This window comes from Aphelocoma coerulescens, chromosome 4 (genome assembly GCF_041296385.1).
Source record: "Aphelocoma coerulescens isolate FSJ_1873_10779 chromosome 4, UR_Acoe_1.0, whole genome shotgun sequence".
Lineage (NCBI taxonomy): Eukaryota > Metazoa > Chordata > Aves > Passeriformes > Corvidae > Aphelocoma > Aphelocoma coerulescens.
Genome location: NC_091017.1, coordinates 27,615,178 through 27,642,531, shown reverse-complemented (window position 1 = coordinate 27,642,531; position 27,354 = coordinate 27,615,178). Strand labels below are relative to the sequence as shown.

Here is a 27,354-nt window from a genome sequence, read left to right as displayed (position 1 = left end):
ATTAAAGAAGCACTCTTAAGGATGTTTATAATAGAACAGATGGTTCATCCTGGGCTTTACTGGCATCTCACTGCCACTCATGCTTCTGTTGGGATTAAACGTGAGCCAAAGAGAGACTTTGCTACCTGAAAGCTTTTGAGGAAACAGGACACCTGGCTTTGAAAAGAAAGTGACTGGAATCTGCATCACAGTAGAAGACCTTGGAGGGGAGGTTGAACTGCTTTAGACTCCTGTGTAGATTTGAGCTGAGGAGGAGGTAAGAAGGTGGCGTTGCTGGAAACAGTGACGTAGGGAACCTGGAGAGCCTCTGCCACTGTGGTTGGTGTGGAGCTGTGTTGTGATTGTTTGCTTTTTTGAACCTGCACTGGGTGCTGCTGCTTTTCTGAAATGCTGAGGATGCTGGCTAGAGAGCTGTGCTCCAGCCCAGCATGTGGAAAACCCAAGGGAAGCACAAGGCAAAGGGACTAGTGGCAGGTTTCTCCAGGAGCAAGTGTAATAGAGTAGTAGCTGCTGCATGTAGTGCTTCTGGGGAATCCTGAAACAAAGCCTTTATACAACATTGCTCTGTTGCAAAAAGAGCTGGAAGTTTTGTGATTGCTGTGGGGTATAATTTGTGAGCACCATAAAAATTATGGCAGGGGAAGTAGCTGCAGGTCACTTGTATTTCTCCAGGTCCACATGTTCAGCTGTGTATTGGTACAGCTGAATCCAAGATGAGGTTGAGTACCTGAATCCAAATGTGTTGCTCTGCTTGCCACGGCTGTGCTAATGCCAGAGGGTTGCTCAGCAGAGTAGGCAGGCTGTAACACAACATGCCTGCTGCTGGAGCTGTCTCAGGAATGGGGTTAGTGAAATAGTGGGGTTGCCATGCTCCTCTGTCTGGGCTAATTAAAAGCAATTTGTTTTAGCTTATAATTTCCTATCTTTGTTCTGTCTTGGGGCTTGTTATTTTTAAGAGTGCATGAACTGTGATTTTTGAGAACTGTTAATGAGTATTTGGTTGCTTTAATTTGAGCATAACAAAGCTTTATGAAGATGTCATTATTTTTTCTTTTATGTGTTTTATGTCCTGTTAGGTGTCCAGATTGTTTTGGGTTTTGTTGGTTTTTTTGTTTTATTTGTTTCAATGCTGCAGAGGGATCTGGACAGGCTAGGTTGATTGGCTGCCAGTGGCAGGATGAAACGACATAGTCTCAAGCTATGCTAGAGGAGGCTCATGCTGGACATCAGAAGGAATTTCATCACAGAAAGGGTTGTTAAACATTGGAATGGACTGCCCAGGAGGATGGTAGAGTCGCCATCCCTGGAGATGTTCAAGAAATGACTGGATGTGGCACTTAGTGCTATGGTCTAGTTGACATGGTGGTGATTGGTCAAGAGTTGGACTTGATCTTGGAGGTCTTTTCCACCTGGTTGATTCTGTGATTCTGCCATGAGGGTGACACCTTTGAGTTGCTGAGTTTTTACTGTGGGGAATGAAACCACTGGAGTCTGGGGACATTCAAGGGTGCCTGCCAGCTTAAACAGTTGAATCCCTTTAAAATGTTAGTGTATTTGCTTAACTTTAATGGATGTGAATGTAATTTCCTGGAGAGAGATTTAGGAAAAAACTTTTATCACTTCCTCTCTGTTTGCTGTTGGGGGGGGGGGGGGTGTGCAGCAAATCACTGAAAACTAATTAACAAAAAGAATGAATAGTAAGGAAGATACTGTATTTAAGATGGGAGAAGCAAGAACTGTTGTTAGCTCTCTGTGGTTTTGATCTGTAAGCTGAAAATTTCCTACACTCCAGGAGTGGTATGAGCAAAATTCATAAATATGTGTATGTTATAGTAGCCATAATGCAGAAAATCATGTGTAATATTTAAAGATTTCAAATATTTTCTCTTTTCACCTCTGGAACATAAGACATCAAAGAGGAGTAGGACCCTGTGACTTGCTGACCCTGCAGATAAAGAAACATTCAGCTTGGTTTGTAGTAATTCCTTAATGGAAGCCTGGGGGACATAGTACAGGGATGCCCAAGTTTCCCAGGTCTGCAGCAGCATGTGCCTGTAACAAGGCTGACTGTGTTCATGTGGTAATGCAGCCAGTATCTGGTTAAATGAGGTATGAGTCAATAAAAACTTGACTACAATAGTCCCCAAATCACACTGGTGAGTCCGTGTGATGGCATGTGATCCCACCTGCACATTTGCTGACTTTCAGACAAAGGCAGTATGAGGTTTACAAGCTGGGTCTGAGTTCAGGCACTGCTGAGGTTTTGTGTAGAACACTTAAGTCTGTCGTCTCCCTTAATTTTCTCTGGCTCCCTGAAATGGCAGTAATGGAATAATGGTCCATCTTGTGTGTCAGTTTAGAGCATTGCAAACTGTTAATATTTACAAAACACTTAGAAAATGAATAGCCATCTTGAGTGAGATCAAGTTGCCACTCTGCTATTGCCACAGAAATAAAAGCATGTCAGTGTCAACTTGCCTCAGATCTGCTTTTGACCCCAGGCCTGACAATGCTGAGGCGAGCTCCTGGGGAGGCAGTTTGTGACTCATAAGAGTGGCAGCAGAGCTACTTGCTGTCTGTTCTTCAAAAAATACACAAATCAATCCAAAGTGCTCCAAACCTTGGAGGCAAAACTGCTTTGCTTCTTGTCTTCTTGGCAGGAAAGTTTCAGCGAAGTTTCTCAGGTTATTAAAAAAGAGATAAAATTTTGAGCCCTCTGTGTATAGACTTGGGAATGGCAAAACAATGTGCAATATGCTGGAAGCCAGCAGGAACAAGGGGGTGAGGGGTAAGGAAAGGTACTATAAAGGTTACTGAGTACTCTCATCGTTTAGCCCTTCTGTGTTTCTACTAGTTGGGATCAAAAACCCGTGTTGAAATTCATAAACCTGACTTCTTACAGCTCTCCCTAGCTACCCCAGACAGGAAATTCCCCTCCACAGATGTGGTACAGTTCTGAAAGTCAGAACTCAGTGTTTGCTACTTTGGTGAGCAGTTGCAGCCGGGTCTTTCCCCCAGGAGTAGGATTTAGCATGGCTGACTGCTGCTATTAAAATTAATTTGTCTGGCAAACTAACTAGAAGTGTCTTCTCTGCTCCAGACACTAAGATCCAAGATGACAGGGTGGCATTTATCTAGTCATGAAAGTAAACTGCTTAGCGTAGGCTGAATTTTTAAGTTCTTTTTATTCTTTCAAAGAAGAGATAAAGAACATAGAACTTCTCTTAACCTGAATAGACAAATGCAGGAGTCCTAACTGGCTTTGCAAAATTGGAAGGATGTCCTGTCTAAATCCAAGTCCAGATTGATGATTTTGTTCATGTCATGGTCAGGGTAAATGAGCTAATGTTCCTTTTTAGCAAGACCATATATTTCACAGCTGAATCCAGCCAAGTTAAAAATCTCCTTTTATCAAAAATACAAAGACTTAGCTTGAAGGCTGGGATCAATGTAATTCCTGTAAGTCTTATAAGATTATGTAGGGCATATTCTCTATGGCACTTTCTGTTGGCTTCCTTGAACACTTCCTTTTCATAGAGTAGATCAGACCTTGGTTGTGTTCTTTTAAAAAAAGTTGGAAGTCCAGTCTCCAAGAGTGGCTGTTGGTGCCTGCAGACTGGGATAATTGGGCTATCCAGGCCCTTGGCAACAGAACCTGCCTGTGTGGGCTGTGGGTCAGAGCAGTTTCTGAGTACTGAGCCACGGGACTAAATGCTAGAGAGGGATTGCAGGTGTGGGGGAAAGGATTGCTGAGTCACACAGCAGCAGATAGGGCAGGAATGGGTGAGCTGCAGAATAAACCAGAAAGCTCAGATCCCAGCAAAGATGTGTGCACTGGGATATTTGTGATAAAGGACCTGAACAGGCAGCCTGGACTGAAATAGAGCAGATGACATTTGACCATATTGCTTCCAGCTGAGAGCTCAAAGTTGTTTAAAGCCGACAGCAGGTGATTTTGGGGGCAGCAAGTTGGAGAAACAGTTTGGAGTCTGAAGGCTTAAAGCAGAGCTAGTTAGATTGCCAGTTTGCTGGTGGTTGCTGAGGCTGTCTTCTGGTAAGAAATGACAACTCCTCTGTCCTGCCTTAGCAGCAGGGTGCAACTGTGCTTTCCTACAGAAAGGATTGAGGATATGTTCAAGCCTAGCCCTATTACATAAATGTTGTACTTAAGCCTGAAAAAATAAATACTGCAACCTCCCTTTCTTTTTCCTATTAAAAATTCTTCCAGAGCTCTACTGAACATTTGCAAAATAAATAGGAGCAGAGGAAATTGGAATGGCGAGTCTCTTGTTGAAGACTTATGTACTGTAACTTTACATGTGTGTATCCTTGAGCTTCTAATGTCATTTTCCCCTTTGGTAAAACAAACTGGGGGGTTTTGACTATTTATTAGTCTGTTCCCTTTGTGGGAACTGTTTGATCTCAATGTTGGTGCAAAACGTTTTGGTTAAGTCAGCAGTGCCATTCTTACCCTGTTTACTCTTCAAACTGAATGACATACTTTTTGACTGAAATTAAGATTAAAAAAACTTCATCCGCCATGGGAATATTTGTGTCAGGAAACAGTACTGCAAGTACTGTGAGTTCTTTGTGCCAGCTGAAGCTCTCAAAGCTTTTATTTGTGGTATGGAAAGAGAAACTACTGGAGCATCTTGGAGATTTCTTCTGTTTGAGGTGTCTTTCCCAAAGCTGCGGCTGGACGGGATCGCACACACATTCTTCACAAAAATCAAGGGATGTTTTTAAAGGCAAGTCCTGTCTTAGTGTTCCCTTTAACTCAGTAGCAAGAAGGAAAGAAAGGAAATGTAAACTTTGCTTATGGTGGCAAACTTAGAAATAGAACTCTCAGCATGGTCTTGAAAAACTTGGATGGATTCTATAGAGGTAAAAATTCCTTGCTCATGAGACATCCTCTAGCTCAATAATATAGGAAATAATGAACAATATAATGAATTTCTTTTTCCTCCCACAGTTGGCCATTTAGTAGTGGTTTCCAAGGAATGTCTAGAAGAAAAGAGCTATTATCAACTCTGAGTGAAGCCTTTCTGATCTTGCTGACTGATATAGCAGCTGGAGAAACTTGTTTCCTAGCTTCAAACTCCATTTTCTCTGCAATTTTCTCATCTTTGTGGCAAACAAAGAATAATGCTTGTCTGTGTTACAGATCAGTTGCTGCTTTTGTAATAGCTGCTGTGTTTTCATTGCCTTTAGTGCTGCTGGCAACTCAGCTGATGATTTCATGGGAGAATTGCCACTGAAATACCTGGTTCACGTCTGTAATGTTTGTGCATTTTGGGTTTCCGTATGAGGTGTTTTTTTTTACAGAAAAGTAACATTGATTATGAAACTGTGCATAATTATGGGCTGATGGGAGAGAGAGCTCCTCGCCTGACTTAAATCCACCTTGGGCTCAAAGCAGCTCTGAGGTTTTGTGCAGGATCCCTCCAAGAAATACTGCCTGTATTGGAGTAGAGTAACGCTCTCAATTGCATCACCCCAACTCTTAGTCATTAGTGTGTGTTTCATAAACTGAGGCAGAGGGATTTTGTGAGATGAGACCAGTGGTCTTTATCCTTCTTGTTGGACTGCTGTCTCCATAAGGCTATCACATAAAGGCAGCTTTCATTTTTCTCTTGTCAGATTCCTCCTTTTGTGACTATCTCCCTCCCTTCAAAAGGAAGCCACATACAGAAAAATACATTAATTATCTTCACATGTATGATGAGTTCCTGTTAATACCCTCTTGAAAAATACCCTTTGGAAATAACTGGAAATGGATTCGTTGTCATAATTCACACCAGCTTTGACAGGGAATTTGCCAGTGATTAAAACAATGGCTAGATATATGTCAGGAAAAATACTTCTGATTTGGTAGGCTGCAGATGTTCAGTGCATACATACTGCACAGTTTGTTTTGAAGACTTGGGTTTGGTGTTGCTCATGTATGTTTCCTAGAAACATCCCTCTGTTGTTTCCTTGGAGGATGGCTTTAGGGCTGTATTAGTTGATCCCGGAAAAATGATGGTGTTACAAGTGTTCTTGCTGAAGAGCTCCCTTCAGTGGAGTCTTATAGGTCCCTGTCTGTCTAGTGGGGTCATTTCCATGCTTCTCATATGACATAAAAAGATCCCAATGCTAGGGAGAAAAGCTTAAAATCTGTTGCAAATCTGAAGTGGTTTTCTTCCAGTTATCTGAGAGATCACAGTTGGAGACTGAAAGTCAAAATCCCTTTGAAGTGCTGAATAAATAGCACCAACCTTCAAAAGGATGAAATCTGACAATGCCTGAATCTTCCTGACATGTAAAAGACAAATTGTTAGCTGCTGAAGAAAAGGTTTGGTGGGGTTTTTTTTATAATATATTTTCTCTAGCCCCCATCCTGCCTTACCTTTAAGTTTTTCACATGATAACAAGCTGGTTTATTTTTTCTTTTATTGGAGCCAAATAATTCCTTGCAACACTTCCAAAACTTAGTAGAAATACCCAGCTGGATTTTGATCTCAAGTCTATCAGTAAATGAAAAAAGACAACTCAAATAAGTAAAGGTACCACTACCAGTGACTATTACTGCTGTGAATAATTTTAAGCTTTTGTGCAATTGCATTTATTTCTCCTTTTCTAATCCCTGAAGCATCATTTAGAGTATAGAAATAAAGCCTTTTATATGTCAGGACTCTATAATAAAGTATGGGGAAATCCAGCAACTAGAAAAAAATTATGTATGTGTGGGCAAACTTTAATTTTGCCTAAAGAATGTAACTTTCTGCCTTTTAATTTCTGGTGCAAACACAGGAAATATGCAATTAAGCCTTCTAGCAGGTCTGTAAGACTGGTTGTGTAATCCTTCCTTGGAACACAATAAATACAAATAGTAATCACAGGTTTAATGAGTGTAATCTATCATAAAATACCTAACAAAACACTGTGTGCAGTATTACCTTCTGATTCATGCTTCAAATATTCCAGCTGTATTAAAGGAGCACAGCGACTGCTGAGTACCTACCAAGGCAGGAAGGAGAGAAGAGTCTTCTAAATAAGTAAACAGTGTGTATCTGAATGATAAACAATAAGGCTTATTCAAAATTCATTTTGCTGTCATGGAGGTGAGTGGAAGCATCTTGCTGATTGCAGATGCTTTCCCTGATGCTGCACTAAGGCCTAATTTATGTAAAACCTTTCCGAAAGATCACGCTGAATATCCGACAGGATATTTAGAAGAGGTTGCCGAATTGTGAACTGTGAGACTCAATATTTGTCTTGACTGAATCTCTGTGGGAATTCTTATCTGCCTCTTTGTTCTCTTATGTCTTATTCACTTCAGGTTTCTCACATGTGCGTTTACCTTTCAAAAAACATATGGAATACCCAGTTTGCATGAAGTCAGAAACTGAAGGGAGAGTTACTGTAGAGCCAATTAGACAGGCTGCAGTTCTACACTTGCTCCTTCATGAAACACACGAGGGACCAATCTGAAAAGTCTAGCTCCTTGAATCTTTTGGGGAAGCTACTGACACTGGATAACACTGAAATAGATTTGAACTGAAGTTTCTGGCCAGAGTTACTCAAACTCAAAGCCTGCACACTTGGAACTGGGGAGCTTTTTCAGCCTAGGATTAAATCAAACCTGGCACTACTTCTGACTTCAGGCAGAACTTGCTGACCTTTAGGTTACCCTAACTCTGTTGCTTAACTTCTCACACCCCTGAAATGTTAGGAGACATTGTTGCTTGAAAAGCAGATAGTTGAAAAGATAGTGTAAATGTGATTCTCAAGGGATGAGCATTTTCTGCTGGGACAAATACGTAAATGTAATTATTTTTCTTCCTGAGCATACAGAATAGTATGCTATAGGGGAAGTACCTTGCCTTGGTAGGAAGCTGAATTTTGTGTATGGACATGATCTGCAGACCCAGTTGCTGTGACTTTTCTATAAGAAATGACACCTGTTTGAAACCCAAGTGCTGCAACTGCTGCAGGCCGTCTCTTTGGCTTTCCTTTGGTTTGCATTGGTTAAATCCACCATGGAATCAGCTAAAGGAACTGACTGTTGAAAAAGCTTACGTGAATTTCTCTTCAGCTGGCTTGCAGTGCAGTGTTGTTTCCAAGTGATCTGCCAGTCTGACATCAGTATTAAATAGAATATCACACCTCATGGACTAACCATCTGATTCATTGTGACAGTTTTTTTCCTCTAATGTTTGAAGTTATAATTAAGGGAGGAACATGTGGGAGAGAGAATAAAAGTCAAGAGATAAAATAAGAAATTGGATTGCAAAGGCAAGGAAAGAACCTTGTAATTTATTACTCTTAAGAGAAATATGGAACAATTGCTCTTAAAAGCAAAACTAACTGTGCAAATAGTTGTATATCCTGATTAAGGGACCCCAAACCATTTTGATTAATTTTATTTAAATCTGGAGTGTTCTATCAACGTTTTTTCATATGCTTGTAGAAATTTGGCCAATTAAATAATAAATGCAAGGAGAAATGCTCTTTATTATTTTAATGGATAAATATTCCAGAGTGAACGTGAGCCACGTGTGTGTGTGTGATACCAAGCTGAAAATGTAGAAAGGGCTGAGCATATCAGCACTCTGAGCCTGCACATGCTGTGCATTGATCTGAGTAGTCCTGAGCTGGCCAAAATTAGAAGAGATTTTAAAGTAACATCTGCTGCAAGTTAGCTTCTGTTTTGTACTGAGAGGGCATTAGTCAGTGCTCGTTACAGGCAGATGAATTTTTGGAATAATTTGGCTCACTGAAGAGCAGAGTCAGTGAATTCGGTTTCATTAGACTGGAGGTTAATTTGTCTCTGAAAAATAACACTGGTTTATCTGCAAACAGTGGCATTTTTCAGTCACAGGTAGTTTTTTAACACCAAAGTGAAGCCATTCCCTGTAAAAATATAATGGAGTTGTTGAAGACTTTAGTATCAGTTATGGGTTTACTTCCTTTACAGCTATTAAGATGGAGAAGTTCTGTTGTACAGATCAGAGTACATAGGCTGTGGAAGAGGTGATGGAAAACTTCTGGCAGGCAGTAGTCTTCCATCTTTTATAGCTTTACATAGAGGCTGTTGTACAAACTAATACGGCTTTTTATGGCAGCAGTGGCCTCTGTGTGGCTCATATCAGAGACATTTAGGCATTTTGACCACCTTGCTATGCCTGCCTGGCATGACTCAGACCCTGTGGTGATAGGATCTCTTTAAATTGTAACTATGAAGTACCTCTTAATCCACCTCTCTGATTTCTAAGTAGTCTGAACACAATAATTTATCAAGTAGAGCATATTTCTTGATAAGAAAGTTTGGCATGGGGACTCTTAACAAGTCCTTGTTAAAAGCCAGTTGTAATTTGCTGCATCCCATAACTTGTACTTGGCTGTGTGGGGAGGGCTGGGGAGGAGTGTTACCCCAGCCAGGCCCACGCTCTTTCCTGGGATGGGTGTGCACAGGAATGAGCAAACCTGCTGAACCTATCCCAAGTGACCTGCTGCTGGGGAATTGGTTATTTTCTCACATGACCAATTTTCTTCCCATTTCTCATTGGGGCCTTCCATGTGAGTTTAGTTACTTTTTCAAAGCACTGTCTTTTACTGGATGGCCAAACTTTTTGAAAGGATACTGGATGCTGTGGCTCATGTTGCTTAGAGTAGATTGTGCAATAAGGTTTATTCCTTGAGAACCTTGCAGCAGAGCTGTGTGGATAGCAGGGTCCTAGTCTGCAGTCTAGTGGGATACTTTTGTTTTCAGCGGCCTTAGTGATAAGCTCCCATGGAAGTGAACATCCTGGAAAAGAAGACTTGTCTGGAAGCTGCCTTCTCTTGTAGCATCCTCTTCCCAGCCATTTCCTAGCCTTTTCCAGTGGCTTCTGTTATCACTAGCGCAGACAGGCTTGGAAAACCCTAAGGGGAGAAGGGAAAATTTCTTTGCTCAAGAACTCAACATTGTTCTTAAATGCCTGGGAGCCACTAAGAGCAGTGGGATTTAATATGATTTAAGACCATTCATTTCAACTTCCTATCCACCCAGGGTGCCTAGCAAGTAGGCATATTCTTCAAGACCCATGCTTGTACCATCATGTGGTCTCCTCCAAATTCAGACTAGTCCAGATCTCTGATACAAAACCAGAAAATTTGCTGCCTCTGAGAGGGTGGCTCTGCAACAACTTTTGATTTACAGCACGTTGGCTGTTGCTCAGTAATTATTCTGTGTGGGTTTTACTGCTTGGCAAATGAAAGATCACTTGTTCCTCAGCTACTGCTGGGTAAAAGCTGGCACACAGCTAGTGCCGTGGCTTTGGCTGAGGGGCTGTGAATCTAAAAGAGAGATAGCTTGCACTCTGGTCTGCAGGCTGTAATCTCAAACAAGTGAGGCATATTCATACAGTACAGGCATCTTTCTGTTTTCCAGACAGGGATTTTGATATTGAACAAAATTTGCTATCAGTTATTCTTCCAACATGGAGAGTTTGAAAATTCTCCTGATGGGACATCAAGCGTGCTTGATTTTAAACCTGCTGTAATCTTACTTCTTACTGTGAGGTGAAAGAAAATAAGACAACTTGTAGCAAAATTAAATATGTATTGAAAATGGAATTAAGCCTCTAACCAATGAAACTTGTAATGCACTGTGAGAGTTTGCATCTACATTTGCAGACATAGTCTATCTTCTGGTTAATGTAAATAAATGCTGTGTTCTCATGTTACCTTTCCCTGAAGGCAGCTGTGTGAATGCAGAGATAACACTTCCCCTCTCCCTTGTAAACTGCTTTAGGCACTGAGAGTCATGATCTGGAAGTACAGCTCTGTCTGGTGGAGTCTGATCCCAGTAGTAACACTCCATGGTGTCAATGACTGGTTTTGGATCGAGTACTTACGTCACTTGCAGGATGATGCTGAGATTTTAGTCACTTGCTTAGGTAAAAAAGCAACCTCTAAACCAGATAAAATTAGGTAGGACCATGTCCTTATGGTCTTGTCCCTATGCTGAAATACGTAATTACCATTGTAATTAGGCAGATGTCTCCAACTTGTCATCTTCTTTAAAAAAGTAAAAAAGAGCAATACCTTACTGTTCATATACAACAGTAAAATTAAAGAAAAACAGCCACATTTTATGCCAGTCTGCACAACTACAAATGAATATTCAAAGTGTAAGATGGGGACAATTGGTATTAAGGCTCCAGTCAGATACTTCCATGTGTGCACTGGCTGGTGCTTAACAGACCCTTTAAAAGGGAAGACATGTTTGCAATATTGTGCTGCTGTAACACGTGAATTATAAGTATAACATTGGGTAAATGAAAAATAAGAGCTTGCAGGTATGCCAGGACTAATCTAGTTGGCAATGAAAGAAACAAAAAGTGAAGAATTTGGGGATGGGATAGTTAAATACTTTTACATGAAAAAATGGTATGAGCAGAGCTGCACTTTTTGTATATATATTGCATAATTAAAAAAAAAAAAAAACAACAAAAAAACCTCTTGTCAAAGGGTGCTAAAATGGGTATGAATCACATCAAGTCTTACTGAAAGCACTTTTACACAAGCAGTGTAGCATTTTTGGTACACAAGCAGCCAGATTCTCTATTATAAACAGGTTAAGATTTACTAATCTGTCCTCACTTCCTGTTGAGGATTTTGTTGGTCTCTTGGCAGAGCAGGCATGATTTGGAGATGTAGAGTAAGACAATGAATTTCTCTGATGCCTCCCTATAGCAATAAATGACACAAACCTGGTGCTATGCTATGTGTAATGGATTATTTAGAATATCAGTCAACTCCTTGTGTATGTATCTGTAAGTGTGACCATTAAATACCCGAAATCTTAGTAAAGCTCTAATGGCAGTTGAAAGGGAGGAAAACTACAGTTTTTTTCATAAAGAACAGCTATTTGGATCTGTCTTTTATTCTTGAGGTGAAAACAATACAGAGTTTCCTTTTGTTTTAGTGGAAGGAAGAGGGATCTAGATGAAGCATGTCAAAACAAAAAGAACGTCTGTCAACCACAACTATGGGATTTTTTTACTCCTTTTCCAAACTTGGGTAGCTCTAAGGGAGATGTGGCATGAGTACAGCCTCACAAGGTCTTATAATGCTGGAGAATAGGTAGGGGGGCTGAGTGTGAGTGCATTGCTCAACAAATGCATGAAATCCAAAGAAACAAAAACCTTAATGCTTAACAGGTACTCCTTGTAACTTGTAATTAATTTGTTTCATCGCAATAATTTTCTGATTCTGTTTCCTTCTGGGGCATGACCCATAAAATTAAATGGCAAAGAAATTCCAATGTAGGCATATTCTGACCAATAAAGCATCCAGTGTAATGGGCAGGTGGCCTTGCAAATCTGCACTTATTTTGAATGGGATCTGCTTGTGCTGTTCTGCTATGCCTTTTCTTTGGCTTCCTTAAAGTTGCTTTGATTATTGTTGAGTGGCTAGTCCATTCTTTCCAAAGGGTGGAGCAGGGCATCCTGGAGCCCTCTGTGAATCACTGCCACCGCAGTGCTGGCTTCCTTTTGCTAATTCAGCAGGGGCAGGAGGAGAGCTTAAGCTCCTGCTGTTTTTAAGATGCCTCTCCCAGTGCTGATCCCTGGTTACAAAGACTCCTGTTATCCTGACCTTCCAATGGATTTCAAAAGAGCGTCTGAATGCTTGCATTTGGTACCAGGACTTGTAGTGTTCATTTGTTCCTTTCTTCTTTCATTATTTTTCCCTTTCTTTCTAATTCTACTTTAATATAAAAAACGCTGTTTCCCCTATCTTTAAGAAATCAGGCTGAAACACGATGTATGTCATAAATAATCCTGTAGTTGAATTTAAACAAGATTTGGGATTCCTTCCTCATAGTTGTTTGCTTGTATACATCTGGTCCCAGACTAAAATGAGAGGAGAGTACAGCAGCCCCTGTTGCTGACATAAGTGGCTTTTTCCTACTGATAGCTGGGGATTAGCATCCTGTGAGGTGGGGTGATAACCATAGGCTGATCCTATGGCTGGTCTAAAGAGTAGACAGGAATCTAAGAACGGTGATGCAAATAGGTGTAAGCATTCATTAGAGATGACTTTTTTCCCCCAAGTCCACTGGCTGAGGCATGTCCTGAGGTGTTTATGAATGTGTAATTCCTACTGTGTATGCATGTCAAATATGCCTTCAAATTGATGAATTCCTGGCATCAGCCATATTTTTAGCAACACTGGCAGTGACTAATTTATATGTATTTGCTTTCCATCAAGCTTGCCTTTTGGGTTCACTCTTTGTATTTTGAAGTTATAGGTGATAGGCATGTCAAGTTAATACTTTCTGTATCTTTAGATGTATTCTGGTGTTATTCTTTTTTACTTGACTTTCTAATTTTAGGAGTAGCAAACCCTTCCCAGTCTTTCACAGCTGCCCATCGTGCAAGTTATTTGCACATGAAAGACATGGCAAAGAACAACAGATTTTGAAGGCTCTGTTTGTGGGGGTGGTTTCAACCATGTTGTCCAAAGAAGAAACAACTAATTGTTTTTTCTTTCTATAAATAACAATGTGTTTTCAGCTTTATCCTCCATCATTTTCTTACTTCAGTGTAAGATTTCTGTTGATGCTTTAGCAAGAATTGCAGATTCGGCAGACCCCTCTCATTGATCTACTTAAAGTGATTGCCGAGTATTTCTCATCCAAGCTCCTGGAGAAGGTATGGTTTACTCAGATTGGAAACAAAAATGCACTTGATTTCAGAGCATGAACTCAGCCTGGCATTTTGTTGCCTTGTCACTTTAGTCCTGGAGCTTGTCAGCATCTTTCTTCCAGGCTGACTGTGTGACTTGGTTTATCAGCACGTCACATCTCGGTGCTGGTCAGAAGTTAGCTAAGCTCGCTGGGTCTCTGGAATCAGCACTCCTAGGCTGCCCCAAATAGCTCAGCTAGTTCTGCCCATGTTTATGGGACGCTGAGTTCTGTGTGTGTTAGCCACACTCTCTGCAGATGGGACCTGGACAAGCAGCGACTTCTCACTTGGCTTTCAAGACAGGCATTGCAAGCACTTTTTACAAGAGCTGTAGCTGAAGGGGCTCTCCATCCCAAGCCTGACAAGAAGCTGAAGCTGTGCTGTGGTGCCAATTAAGAAGTGGGCTATTAGCAAGAATGCCATTGATCAAAACCAATTTGCCAAAATTACAAAAGAATGTTGAGCAGATACATTATCTGGATGAATACTGAGGCTAACAAAGAATGTATCAGCTGAAATGTTAATCATAAATTATGCTTTCACATCTAGTATTGGGACTGACAAGTGCAGTTATATCTGCTGAGTTAAGCCTTCTCCTTTTCTTTATAAAAAGTATTTTGGGGCTTTAGTTTACTGCCCTTAAGACTGGGAGAACTTCTTGCGTCATCTGTTGTTTGCTCCCACTGCTGAAGCACTCCACTTCCTCACATATTTGTGCTTTAAAACTCCCTGACTTTCAAACTCCCTCCTTCCTCCTCTCCTCCTAAGCTCCAGCCTGAACCTTGTGTATGTCTGAATTATCCTGATACATTCATTATCGTGGCCTTCAAAGGCACAGGCTCCTCTGATGGGGCAAGGCTCTGCTGGTTTTACTACAATGCAGTTGTGTGAAGGTAGGGGAGAGAAAGCAAAGGGTGTTTCTGACAATATGATTTATTATAAAATAATTTTCTAGAACAGCTGCTGATGTTTCTCTGCTAATTCACATTTTGCAGTGAATACAATGAGAAGCCATTTCATCTAATGCAAGGTACTAATTTAAAGCCCTCTCTCCTTAGGTTGTGGATATTTGAAAAAAAAAAATTAATTCACAGGGGTCCTCTAGAGGTTACTGAATCCCAAAGTATCTTATGAAATTTCAGTTTAAAAATTATGAACAAACAGTCTAGGTTAATGTTTCTTTGTCTGCCCATAGAGATTAACGCCAGGTTGAGTTGTTACAATATGTTAATCACTGGCAAGGGTAGTTTCAAAATGAATGGCTTTTAAGCCTCATTTATTTAAATATCTTAAACCATCTGAAGAGTGCTCTCCCCATTACTAACTTCCCCTGCTGCTGCTCAGAAATATCTTATATTTGCTAGATGTCTTTTGCAGTGAAAAATTAAACTCCAGGAGGCCCACAGTGGATGTGGGTAATAAGAATTCACCCATTCAGCCAGGAGGGCCACCTGTGTCCTGGGATGCCTCAGGCACAGCATCACCAGCCAGGCAAGAGAGGGGATTGTCCCAGTCTGCTCTGCACTGAGGTGGCCTCATTTTAAATATTGTGTGTAATTTTGAGTGCCACAATATAAAAAAAGATATTAAACTATTAAAGAGCATCCAAAGAAGGGCCACTGGTGCAGCATCTGGAGGGGAAACCTTATGAGGAGTAGCTGAGGTTGCTTGACCTCTTCAGCCTGGAGGAGACTGAGGGTAGACCTCCTTGTGGTCTTCAACATTCTCACAAGGGGAAATGGAGGGGCAGACAATGATCTGTTCTCTGTGGTGACCAGTGATGGGACCTGAGGGAATGGCCTGAAGCTGTGTCAGGGGAGGTTTAGGTTGGATATGAGAAAAAGGTTTTTCACCCAGAGGGTGGTTGGGCACTGGAACAGGCTCCCCAGGGCAGTGGTCACAGCACTGAGCCTGAAAGAGTTCAGTAAGGGTTTGGACAGTGCTCTCAGGCACAGGGTGTGACTCTTGGGGATGGTCCTATGCAGGGCCAGGAGCTGGACTTGATGATCCTTGTGGGTCCCTTCCACCTCAGCTTATTCTGTGATCCTTGCAACACAGTCAGCTGTTCAGCTGAAAAGTTGCCACACGTTTCAGCAGCAAGTAAACAATTTAAGGTAGAATAACCATAAAATGAAGCTTTTAATTTTTGCTTCAGGCTTTCTGGTATTCTCTGTCCTTGGCAAGACATCTGGCATATGCTGTAATGCTCTTAAGTCTTAGCCTTGCAAGTGCAGGCTTTCTATTTGAGCAGCTTTATGCCTTTTAGAAGTTTAAAACAGCTGATTGCTGAAGAGACCTGAGAGGGTTGGATTTCCAAATGACTGTAGGCCTGATGATGGTCAGCTTCTCAGAACTGAGCTTGTAGGTGTTGCATTCCTAATTCCTTACAAGTGAGTGTTTAGTCCTTCCTGCAGTACAGCCAGAGTTCAGTGCCTGAGAGGGCCTGAGTTGCTTCTGTGATGCCAAAGCACTCAAGTTAGAGGGCAGATGTGCCCACTGGGCTTCAAGTGCAGTGCTTGGATTTGGGGTGAGTTTCTGCGCTTAGCATCTCAGTCCTTGTGAGAGCACTACTCCCAAGGACAAAAATCTTCCAAGTTGTTCTATGCATGCACCTGTGGCAGTGTGGTGGCAGCCACACTGGCTGTGCCCCCCCTCCCCCCCAAAAAGAGTCCAGGTGGCCTCTTGCAATCCCAGTATAGACTTCAGCTACATGCAGTAGCTGCTGTGCTCAGATAACGCAACCTGCTGCCCAAGTCTCAGCTGGGGCTTGAACAGCAACAGCATCATCCTTCTCTTCCCTCCTCATTTCTTTAAAAGTGAGAGTAAAGGTTGCAATACAGTCCTAGCAGGTAGTCACCACATTTAAAATAGGCACACTTATTTAATGCTCTGTATAATTTAGAAACTTGGTGTAATCCCTTCAGGGTTGAAAGCCTTCATTTGATCGTTATTCTTCCATGCTTTGCGTATCATGTTGCTATACAATCTTTTGTGTTCACTGCTGGTTATCTAGCTGGGTTGTAACCCATCCCCTCTGCTACACAGAGACATAATGATTCATCAGAAACCCATATCTACTGAGAAAATCAAAGAGATTTAAAATGGCACTTTCAATCTGCTACAGCAATGGGGGCTATTACACTCTGGTTGATGGAGAATTTAATGTAGCATGTGTCACTGCAATCAGCTGAGCACATCAGCTGATAAGATTGTGGGTTTCATCCTGAAAAGAGAGTGAACTGCCAGATAATGAAGATAAAGTAAGGGAATTATGCCATTCCTGCTATTATGCTCCTTATCTGTGCCCTATCATGTCTTTCCTTTGCTATTGCATACATCATGTTGTGCCAGTAATGCTCAGGTTCAAGAGGGGCTCTGAGAGCTTGAAATACTCCTTGCAGGACCGCTCTTATAGCCCACTGCTGGGTGGGCTGAATTCTTTGCTGTGTGAGGCACAACTGTACTGTCTTGAAGCTTGCCTTGAAACCTGAGGGAAAAGGGGAAAATACTGCCAGAAAAACGTGAGGCAGAAAAGCGTGGGCCCAGATATGCCTGGGTGTCGCAGTTCTAACGGTGTCTGTAGAAGATGAATGCTTTCTCTCCTAAATTTTTGTTGTATTGAATTCCTCCAATAATGACTATTAGGATGTGAGGCATCATGTGACTGATTAGAATCTGAAGCATCACATGACTGGAGCATCTCTTATGAGGAAAGGCTGAGGGAGCTGGGCTTGTTCAGCCTGGAGAAGACAGAGGGGACCTTATCAATGCATACAGATATCTCAAGGATGGGGTGAGACTTTTCAGTAGTGTCCAGTGACGACACTGGAAGCTCCATCTGAATATGAGGAAAAACTTTACTTTGACAGAGCACTGGAACAGGCTGCCCAGAGAGCTTGTGGGATCTCCTCTGGAGATATTTAAAACCAGCCTGGAAGGGATCCTGTGCAACCTGCTGCGGGTGAACCTCTGTAGCAGTGGGATTGAGCTAGATGATCTCCAGAGATCCCTTCCAACCCCAGCCCTTCTGTGATTCTCCCTTTGCCTGTATTTGCTTATGAATTTGGGCTGTTGAATAACATTCAGGGAGCTGCAGTGGAGGTGCTATCAGCATGGGTCTGCCTTAGGAGGAGCTGTTCAGTGTGGCTCTCTGGGCTCAGCAGTGGAAGGCTTGTGCTCTGTGAGATGCTGGTGAGGCCATGGGCAAAGTGGGCAGCAGCTGAGCACAGATAACCTGGCAGCTGCTTTTGTCTCTGGAAAGGCTGGTGGGGATTTTCACAATATTCCTGTACAGTGGGTCTGCTGGATGAGTAGGGTTACCTCCAACCCACGGACTGTAACAGGGAGATGCTTTTTCCATGGCTGTTAAGGCTGAGCGCCTCAAGTTCAGGCTCTTCCATCTTAGTTGCCTTCAGTTCCTTTGGAAACACCTCTTTCCATGTTTGATGGTTACTGGTGCTGCCTCTGGATATAAAATCAGCAATAATTTGATCTTGCAAATAGTCCCCTGGGGGCTGCTTCAGTGGCTTTACAAGAGTGAGCTTGAGCACTGCCATGTAACACGTGTGTGTGCTGCAAACCTGGGAAGGTCCATCTTGAGGCCTTTCAGAGCCTTCTCTCCCTACTGCTCCTCTTGTTCTGTCAGCACTGGAACACAGGAGCCATTACTGTAATTGGGAATGTGTGTGTGCAGCTGGGCTGTCAGCAAGGGACAGATGTGGGCGAGTGGCTGAGGGAGTATGAATGAATGATTGAACAGAGGCAAACGCCACGAAAGCTGTGGGTGGAAAGGGAAGGTTTGGAGTCAGCTCACCCACCACTTGAATATGTTCTTTACAATGAGGTATACAAGCAAGAAGAGGGTGGAAGGGTCTTTACTCCCCCAGCTGTTGGAATCCAATGTGGTTTTGTCTTGGATATATTTTTGCTTCTATGCTCCCTTTAGGAATGGGAAAAATGCCCTGGTTGCCAGTGTTCTTAAAAATGTACTTAAATTTCCTGAATATATAAAACTGCAGCTTCTGTGGTGAGTGCAGGGAGTCTTGCTTAACTTAATGCTCCATGGAAAGCTGCTAGATAAGGAGAGTGTGGCTGTGTGAGACTGAGCAAGCAACTGACTATGGGATTTTCTGATATCCTAAAACCCAAAGTGTTTAGCAAATAGATTAGGTCAGTGAAGCAAAACAGACATGCGGATGTTTCATTAGTCTGTTCAGTTTGATGCTATCTGTGACTTATTCATGGGGAGAAAAAGAAAGAGTGTTTCCCACCATTGAGCTGGTTTCTCTCTGGGCTATGTTGTGGTTTGGCTGTAGCGAGCTTGCAGAAGTTTAAGGAAGAATAAAAAAGGAAACTTCTGTGTGGCTGCAGAAGGGTTGGCTGGCATGCCATGGGGAAAAAGCATGTCCTTTTTGGCCTTCTGGGAAGGAAACCAAGCAGAAGGGAGGTGTAAGAAGTGTGTGGGTGGATATCTATCAGCTTTTCTTCCTCAAGGCATATAGCAAGATAAGAAGGGATGGAATAGAGGGAGGAGGGGGTGCTAGGCTCAGCTGTTCCTACAGATGCATTAAGTGCTCGAGAGAGGTTGAGTAGGAGAGAAACAAACATTATTGTGTGACTTCCTTTGTACTAGGGGACTCACATGCTTTCCTGTAGTGCATAACTTGTTCTAGCCCTATCTAATCTCATTTGCTTTGATTTTAGTTTATGTAAATTTGGTATTCTGTGGAAAATGGTGCATTATCTCAAATGCCTTCTGTCAACTGCCTGCTAAAACAGTTATCTTGTGCTCTTCATTGGGGTTTACTCTGTAACCCTAGAGTTAATAACTTGTAAGTGAACTAAACCAGTCTCCTCCCCATGGTAAAACAGTTCCTTTTCATCCTGTTGTTGGTGTCACAGAGTATGCACACATTCTTACACATGCAATTCAAGTCCTTCCTCAGGAATACCATTACAATTTTTTCCAGTATTTTGTTGAAACACAAAGGGACCATTTAAATTAGCTTGGAGCAGTGGCGCTTGATATAATAATACAGAATTTGTTATAACTTATCTTTGACTTCAGTTGGACAGTGATCAGAGAGGCTGTGCAGGTTAAATTTCTGCTTTTTCTTCAGCAGTGTCATAAACACTCTAAATTATGAGCTTTTACAATCTTAACTCTTAATCTGGGTTATTTGGTGCAAGCCGGACATCTTGCGTTCAAAAGTGAATTAGAGAGTAGTCACCCCATGAAATTAAGGATCTCAAAGTGGTAATGACCATCAGGCCTGGAAAACTGACTGACAGTATTGTGGTTGTGGGCATGACGCTTGGAACAGGCAAATGTCTCCCCTGAATTATTAGCTGCTCTGTGCTGCAAACGGGAAGCTGATCTTCCTGACACTTAAACATCAGAAATTTGTCACTGAATTTTGGCCTTTATCTGGTTAATTCTCATCCTGAGAGGGGACTAATGACAGCTCAGTCACTGCTCTGGATGAACTGGGAAAGGTAGACCTGGAGGGAATACCCCTGCACAAGTGATGGTTAAACACCACTTCTCATGCTGGGCTTAAGCTACTTGCGCCACGTGGGAGGAGGAAGGGAGCCTGCTTTGGATCCACAGAATTATTTGCTTACCTTGTTTTGTGAAATAGTACTACATATTACCCTCCCTTACAAGGCAGAATTGTATTTTACGGCACTGGGCTGTAGGAAGTAACTCTGTTTCAAGCACCAGCTGAAGTGCAGCTTTCTCAAAAAGACTGTTTTGGGAAGCTGACCCATGCTCTGGAGAGCTGATTCTGTTAGTATCCCAATCTCAGCTTAATTTTGCAAGCAGTTTGTGTTTTTACTCGGTGAAATGCCTCCAGTGTGCAGTTTTGCTTATCTTGCAATGCATACAATTGTCGCAGGGGGTGCGATGCTCGTCAGCACCGGTGTGCCACGACCTTCCAAAGAACAACTCTTCCAGGGGCGGTGGCAATCCTCCCTGGGCAGCAGGGGATTCCAGCAAGCGTAGCAACTTCTCTGCCACGAGTGCTATCAGCTCTCGTGATTCAGCTCTTTGTGAAATCACCCAAGGCGAACTCGGGGGTAGAGAGATGGGAGCCTCGTTTGGCTATTCCACAGAGGCAGCTTTTGTTGTCCAGCAGCCCCTGTGAAGGGATGGCCGGGAACAAAAGCTCCCTAGTCAGGGTCAGAAACAGGGGCTTTTTATGGGAAAGGCAGGGGGTGGGGTAGAAACCAATTAGCCAACTGGGTACAGGCTATTACCATATAGAAACAAGGCATGCTGGGGGTGGTTCACTTTGTCACCATGACCCAGGGAAAGGTTGCTTATCTCTGGGAGAGTCTTTTTGCCCTCAGGCCTATCTCCTCCAAAAGAGTGCAGACGGCTCTTGTGCCAAGGGGTCACAGCCCTCCACATATAATTAGGCCCAAATCTGACATCTAATATGTAAAACTGGTAAAAAAAATAAGAACTGTGTTCAGATCACCAGTCAGAAATAGAATGCAAGATCTGGTTACTGACACTTGAGTAAAACAAACAAACCCATAAAAATTGAGGAAACACATACTGTGTGGTGGCAATTGAGTTCAGTGTTCAAGCTCACATTGCAGGAAATAGTAACAAAAAGTATCCAGAAAATAAATCATCCTGCTTGAGAAGTATTATAATGTATCTTTTCCTGAAACTCATTTTACAGTGCGCTCACATCTTGCAATGTCCTGTTTTAGGTGGGCAGGAGAAAATAAGAAATGATGTGACAATGCTCAAATGGCAAAGAAATTATCAGACCAGAGGAATGCTGCCACCTCTTTCTTTCTCTTGTTTCTGAAATTACCACAGATGTCTGATACTGAGAAATAAAAATACTTGGGGCACTTTTCCCACAGGAGTTAGTGTGATTTTAGCCTCCTCTTCATAAACTAGGGTGAGTCAGGTATGGTATAAAGGCAACTTAAAACTCACTCCATGCATTAAGAAGAGGAAGATCCTCTGTAAAACTGAGCAGAATTTTCTCACCAGAACTATGACTTGGGAGAATGGCAGCTGATGTGGGCTCTGTTTGGTGGCTGGCAGCTGCTGGCATTTGCTTGTCTAGGATTTGATGTTTAGGTTTTTGTCTAAATTTTGATGTCTAGTCAGATATCAGATGTGGGTAGAAAAGGGCATATAAACTTACTAACATGGTAAATTGAGAGGGATGAGGTTACCTGCCATAATCTGTATGTTCAGTTACTTACTGCTTCCTTGTGGTCCCTGGCTCTTGTCTTCTGAGTGTGACTGAAATCTAAGCTGTAGGACCCTGTATATTAGATCTGTGGGATCCTCATCTCCAGACTGAGGCCATGTGGGTGTTCCTGCAGTGCAATAAACAGCAATGGCATGTGCCAGCCCATGCCTTGCAGGTAGAAGTGCTTATGGTAACCTCAAAATCTACAACAAAGTTTAACAAGTCTGCTTTGTGATCTCCCTTTAAGTTTGGTTTGTTGTGTTTTTTTTTTTTTTTTTTTTAAATCTATAAATATCTTTGTATGGAAAGACTTCTGACAACAGCATTTAATCTGGTAGAGAAAGGCTTTGCAAGCACCAGAGAAGGTGACTGAATTACCCAAATCCATGCTAGGAAAAAGTCCCTCAGATAATTGTTAGACCCATGAGTCTTGCCCTGAAATGCATTGGATCCATGGTTACTTTCTGAAAAGTTGCTGTAACCTAACCAAGCTTCATAGGTTAGTGCCCTGGGGTGAAATATTTTGGCCTGTCTTCTGCCAGGGCTGAAACTACAGGTTCATAATGAGGTATTTTAGCATTACAATTGATGAACTTTTTTTTTTTTTTTTTCCCCCTCTTACCAGGCTAGGTACATTCTCTGTACAGATAGTAACAGTAAACTTTTTCTGGTCAACGTTTTAGTACTGTATGTCACTTGCATCTGCAAACAATTGCAGCTCATGTGTTTATTTTTTACAGTGTTGGGCAGCCTCAATGGATTCTTCACCTCTGTTGGACCCCTACTGTCTGTGTGTATGGAGGGTCCTTGCAAAAGTGAGCTGTGACCTGGGTACTTTATTCCTGGGGCTTTTTTTCAGGAAGAAGAGGCTGATCCAAGCCTTTGAAATTACTGTTGAGAGTTGACAGTGATGCTGGTACATGTCTTCTGATTTCTTGTACTAGGAGTCTGGCATAAAGTGACTGCTGCTTCCCTGGGACCACTTTCTGCCTCCATTAAACTTTTCCCTGCTCTCTTGATGCAGTTCTTAATTTCAGCTACTGCATCCCAGTGTGCCTAGAGTGGCTGATTATGTCCCTCCACCTTGCTTGTTGATGGCTTGTCTTGGGGCCTATTTCTGGAATGACTCACTTCAGCATTACTGAATTATGACTCTGAAGTTTGTCAGGAAGAAAGTTGGTTACAGTAAATGAAGGGGATGAGCAGTCAGTCTGCATGGTTCTGCCTCCTCTTTGTTATTCACACCCCCTCGAGCACTGTCAGGACAACTCGTGTCATTTTGCTCCTGCTCTTATCACAGGAGATGTTTCCTATGAAGACTGAAATGTATCTTCAGCACCATTTACATTCCTGCACGGATCATAGCTTCTTTAATAAAAGAAGGTAGGAGTTGATATTTATTCTCACTCTGCTGCATGTTACACTGGTGTTGAAATGCTGTGAGTATTTCTTCATAGGGTGAACATCCAGCAAGGCCATGCCACCCCCTCATGGATGACAGGCTACATCCAAATGGTGAGTTACCTCAGCAAGGAGTGGACAATCTTTGAGCACTGCTGACTCACTGAAACCTCTCCTGTAATGAGGCTCCTGGCAGATCAAACTTGCTGATAACTGCAGTCACTGTGGATCTCTCTGCATTGTTTCCTTTCTCTTGGATGTCCCTGTTAAAAGTATTTATTTTTCAATGAATTATTGATTCAAGTTCATTGGAATACATATTGCCAGCTGGAAGTGTGGAGTGGTGTTATTGCTGATGGGCTGGCTACTGAATCCCCTAGCTTACAATGAAACTAGTATTTCAGCTAGTTTAGCTAATATTTTAGAGCACCTACAACAGGGATCTTGCCTCTGTTAGGCTCTCAGGCTCCTGTGATTTACTTAATTGTTCATGCACTGCCTAACAGGCCCTTGCCAATGTTCCCTGTCAGTGAAGCACGTTGGTTAGCAAAACTTCAGGACTTCCTTTGTGTCAGAATGTCTTTTTAGAAACGTGTTGGAAGTTCAGTGGCACACCCTGAGGAAATGCATGGAAATCCTGCAGCAGAAAACATCGTGAATACTGAGTATGAGATGGGTGGGGAACAGATGCTCTTATTTTTGTAGAAGTGTAATGATTTTACTTGTAGCTTGAACATAATTAACTACACCGAGATGAAGAAATTCCCTCTGGAGAAAGAAAAAAAAACCCAAAACATCCATCCCTTTACTTCTCCTCTGGGGCCTTGGCTGGCTGCCTCAAAGTATGGGTGGGTGGGAATTTTGTGTGTGTAAACAAAACCCAAATGAACAACAGCCCTGTTTTCAACTTGTTGCTTAGCCATTGTGGAATTTAATACCATAGAAATTGCACTGTTATGGATTACACACAATTTTTCAGGAAGATTTTGTAGACTGGCAACAGTTGATCTGGGTTTTGGCAGGGTGTATTTTGTTTGGTTTAGGTTTTTGGTGTTCTACATTATAATATCAAGAGTCAGAGGAGACTAGAGTGATAAAACAAACAAATCTGTGGTGTAGCAGAAGTACTTCTTCATCGAAGTGACACTGCATGTCTTCCTTATCTTCCCTTGCTATCTGGCATCCTTTTGAGACCGTACATCTGTGATGGGGCAGAAGTAGCTGCCTCAGCTGCAGGAACTGAAAATACTCTTTGCTTTTTGTAAAACAGGGCTGCCCAAACCTGTAATGTTGCCGTACTTGGGCCATCTAGAGCAGGGCTTGGGTGAAGCAGCAAAAGCAGAGAACAGGAGTTGCTTATGGGTAATCCTAAACTATCCTGGGCTGGAAACTGTGGAGTATCACATTAGAGATGCAAACACACATGCATGCACATAGAGTGCACTTCTATTTCCTGAGGGGAGCTACCCTCAGGCTTCAACTTTGTGTGTTTGGCACTGTTGCTGTATTGTTACACTTATTTTTCCCTGAGAAAAACCACACTATTTCCTTGATGTCTGTGCTTTATTCTTGCAAATTTCCAGTTCTGTAGTTTGTTACCATTGACCACAACTCTCTGCATTGCCCAGGTGCCCTCTCACTGGAGCACAGGAGCCACTGGGCCACAGCCTCTCCCTTGGCAGCACAGAGAGCACCCGGATCCTGCCTGAAAGTTTGGGAGGACTTTCCTCCCAGGAAAGGTCCCTTCATCTCCTCTGCTACAGAACCAACAAATGGCAGAAAAGACCTCAGGTACCAACATGAAGAACCTTTTCATTTTTTATGTTCTCTTTTCCACTTATATGTCAACCCCTCACGAATGCTTGCCAGGGATACACTGACTAGCTAGGTTTGTAAGAATATAAATATTTCTGAGGGCAGAAAGAAGGACCTCTTAAGGGGGTATATAACAGCTTATGGTCATTTGGATTTCCAAATAATTCTCCCCACTGCTACTTCTGTGTAGCAGGTGAGTCTTAAAACATCCCAGCTTCTCTCCTATAAAGCCTGACAGTCTCATGCCCCTCAGTTCACAGACACTGACTCTATTTCCAGCTCTGGAATGCATTACAAATTTCAGGGCTTCTGCTGTGTTTCAAATAGCTTTGTATGGTACACAAAGCTATGTTACCACACTCATACAGCAGTTACTGAATATTTATGACTTCATAGCAATACATCTGCAGTATTTGTCAGGAGTGTTTCTAACAGAAGTGCAGGTTTTCCCCAGAGAACAAATAATTTCCTGAAAATGTTTAATCAACCCATTTAAAAGAGAAAATAGATTTTTAATTACTCTAAATCTACATGCTTTCAAGATTCTGTCATTATTTTCAAATCCCAACATTGGCTTTTTGGCTTATTTTTATTCCTAAAAGTTCACTTGGCACAATAATTTATTGGGATTGGAAAAATAATATGAGCCTTGAGGGCTTGAACTTCAAATCCATTCCCCTCTTCCAAATTTGGGTGTCACTTTAACAGTTAAGCAGCAAAATGTATTTCTATTAAGGAGGTTTTTCCCTTGTTTTTGTGCATGAAATAGGGCAACTCATCTTGCATACTCTTGTATCATCATATGCTCACTTAAATTTTGTGGAATAACACTCTGGGAATGCAGGCCATTATACCCATTAACCATATTTATTCCTTTACTTTTGCTGTGTTAATGCAATAGAAAGTAATTTTGTTTTGTTCTGGATATAATTTACCTTAGTCAACTTATTAAACAAAACACAATTTCCCTGTAAACCAAATTCTTGTAATCACTTTAATGCATGAGTAGATAATTAGTACTGATTCACATAGTTGGGCTTAAGAAATCAGCTTTGATGTGAGTACAAGTATTTAAACTGGTGATGAAATAGTTATTCCGAGGAAAGACAAATTTTTACATAAAGCTAATATAAAAATGTTTTAACCAACAGTAAAAGCTAAATTTTATTTACTTCCACTTTGTAATCTTCATAACCTTTTACAATCTTCCTCTTTTGTGCATAAAATCTACTTTTAAACAATTTATCAAGCACAATGGAAAAACTGAAATGACTTTAAAAATTATTAACCAAAGCATGCATCTTTATAGAAATTGTCAGCTGTCATCTTGGAAAAAGAAAAAGCAAAGAAAAGGTGTAAAATTTGATGCTGACTGTACAAGAAATCTTATTAATTTTCTTTAGTAGTACTGATCTTCCAGAGTTGGTCCAGGTGAGAGATTCCAAGGCACTGGAAATGCAGCAATGACCCCACAGTGGTGTTGCAGCAGGATGGGCTGGAGCCCGAGGCTGTCAGGGCACATCTGGAACACGCGTGGGATGCCAAGCAGAGGAAACTGATGTGCAGCTGGCTGAGGAGTCTCACTGTAGGTAATGATGAAAAATTCCTGTTATTCAATAGACTGGTCAAGTTTGTTTAGAATAAGATCAAACTGTATTTGTTAAAATGAATATGAAAGAATCAAAACCATTCTATTCCTTCAGGTCCACCAGCTGGATATCAATTGCCTTTTCCTCCTCCCACCTCATGTAAGGAAAATGTGATTCTTAGCTAAGTAAGCTAAGAACTTTGCACTGGAGTTGAAGACTCGACTCTCTGGGGGGTCAAAACATGAGCAATAGAAAGGTAGATCTTGAATGTTTATCTGCAATTTTTTGTAACAGTCAAACACTCAAAAATCTCCCCAGAATTAGTCTTAAAAAAACCTGTGGTTTCTTTGAACCAATCTGAAGAGAGACAAGAGCAAGAAAACTATGAAGAGGCTCCACTTTGCAGAAGAGGAGAATCTTGGAGGTTGCTGTGGATAATTCACAAACAGAATTTATTGAATGTTCTGGATAAATTGTATTTGCAAGTTCTCCCACTTCTAATTTACCTTCTCTCTCCCACGTAATGATTTTCTAAAAGTGACAGAAATCACCTATTCTGATCCCAGGGGTAATTCCCCCTCTCCCCTTGCATGATTCATTTCCCTTTAG

At 41.8% G+C, this 27,354-nt stretch overlaps 1 protein-coding gene and 1 long non-coding RNA gene across 9 annotated transcripts in view; one reads left to right on the top strand and one right to left on the bottom strand.

The window, feature by feature from the left end:
• On the top strand, positions 1-26,638 carry LOC138109587 (uncharacterized). Its single transcript, XR_011150626.1, has 3 exons — positions 1-256; positions 24,970-25,132; positions 26,560-26,638. It is a non-coding gene; the product is annotated as an uncharacterized lncRNA (long non-coding RNA).
• The window catches only part of BANK1 (B cell scaffold protein with ankyrin repeats 1), a 136,899-nt gene continuing 135,560 nt past the window's right edge, over positions 26,016-27,354 (bottom strand). For 7 of the 8 annotated variants that reach the window (XM_069013251.1, XM_069013253.1, XM_069013258.1 and 4 more), the window contains one exon: positions 26,016-26,739. In XM_069013251.1, the coding sequence (XP_068869352.1) occupies positions 26,546-26,739 (194 nt within the window). In that variant the 3' untranslated portion in view covers positions 26,016-26,545. The remainder of the gene's footprint in view (positions 26,740-27,354) is intronic. The other variant, XM_069013256.1, reaches the window with a different exon arrangement.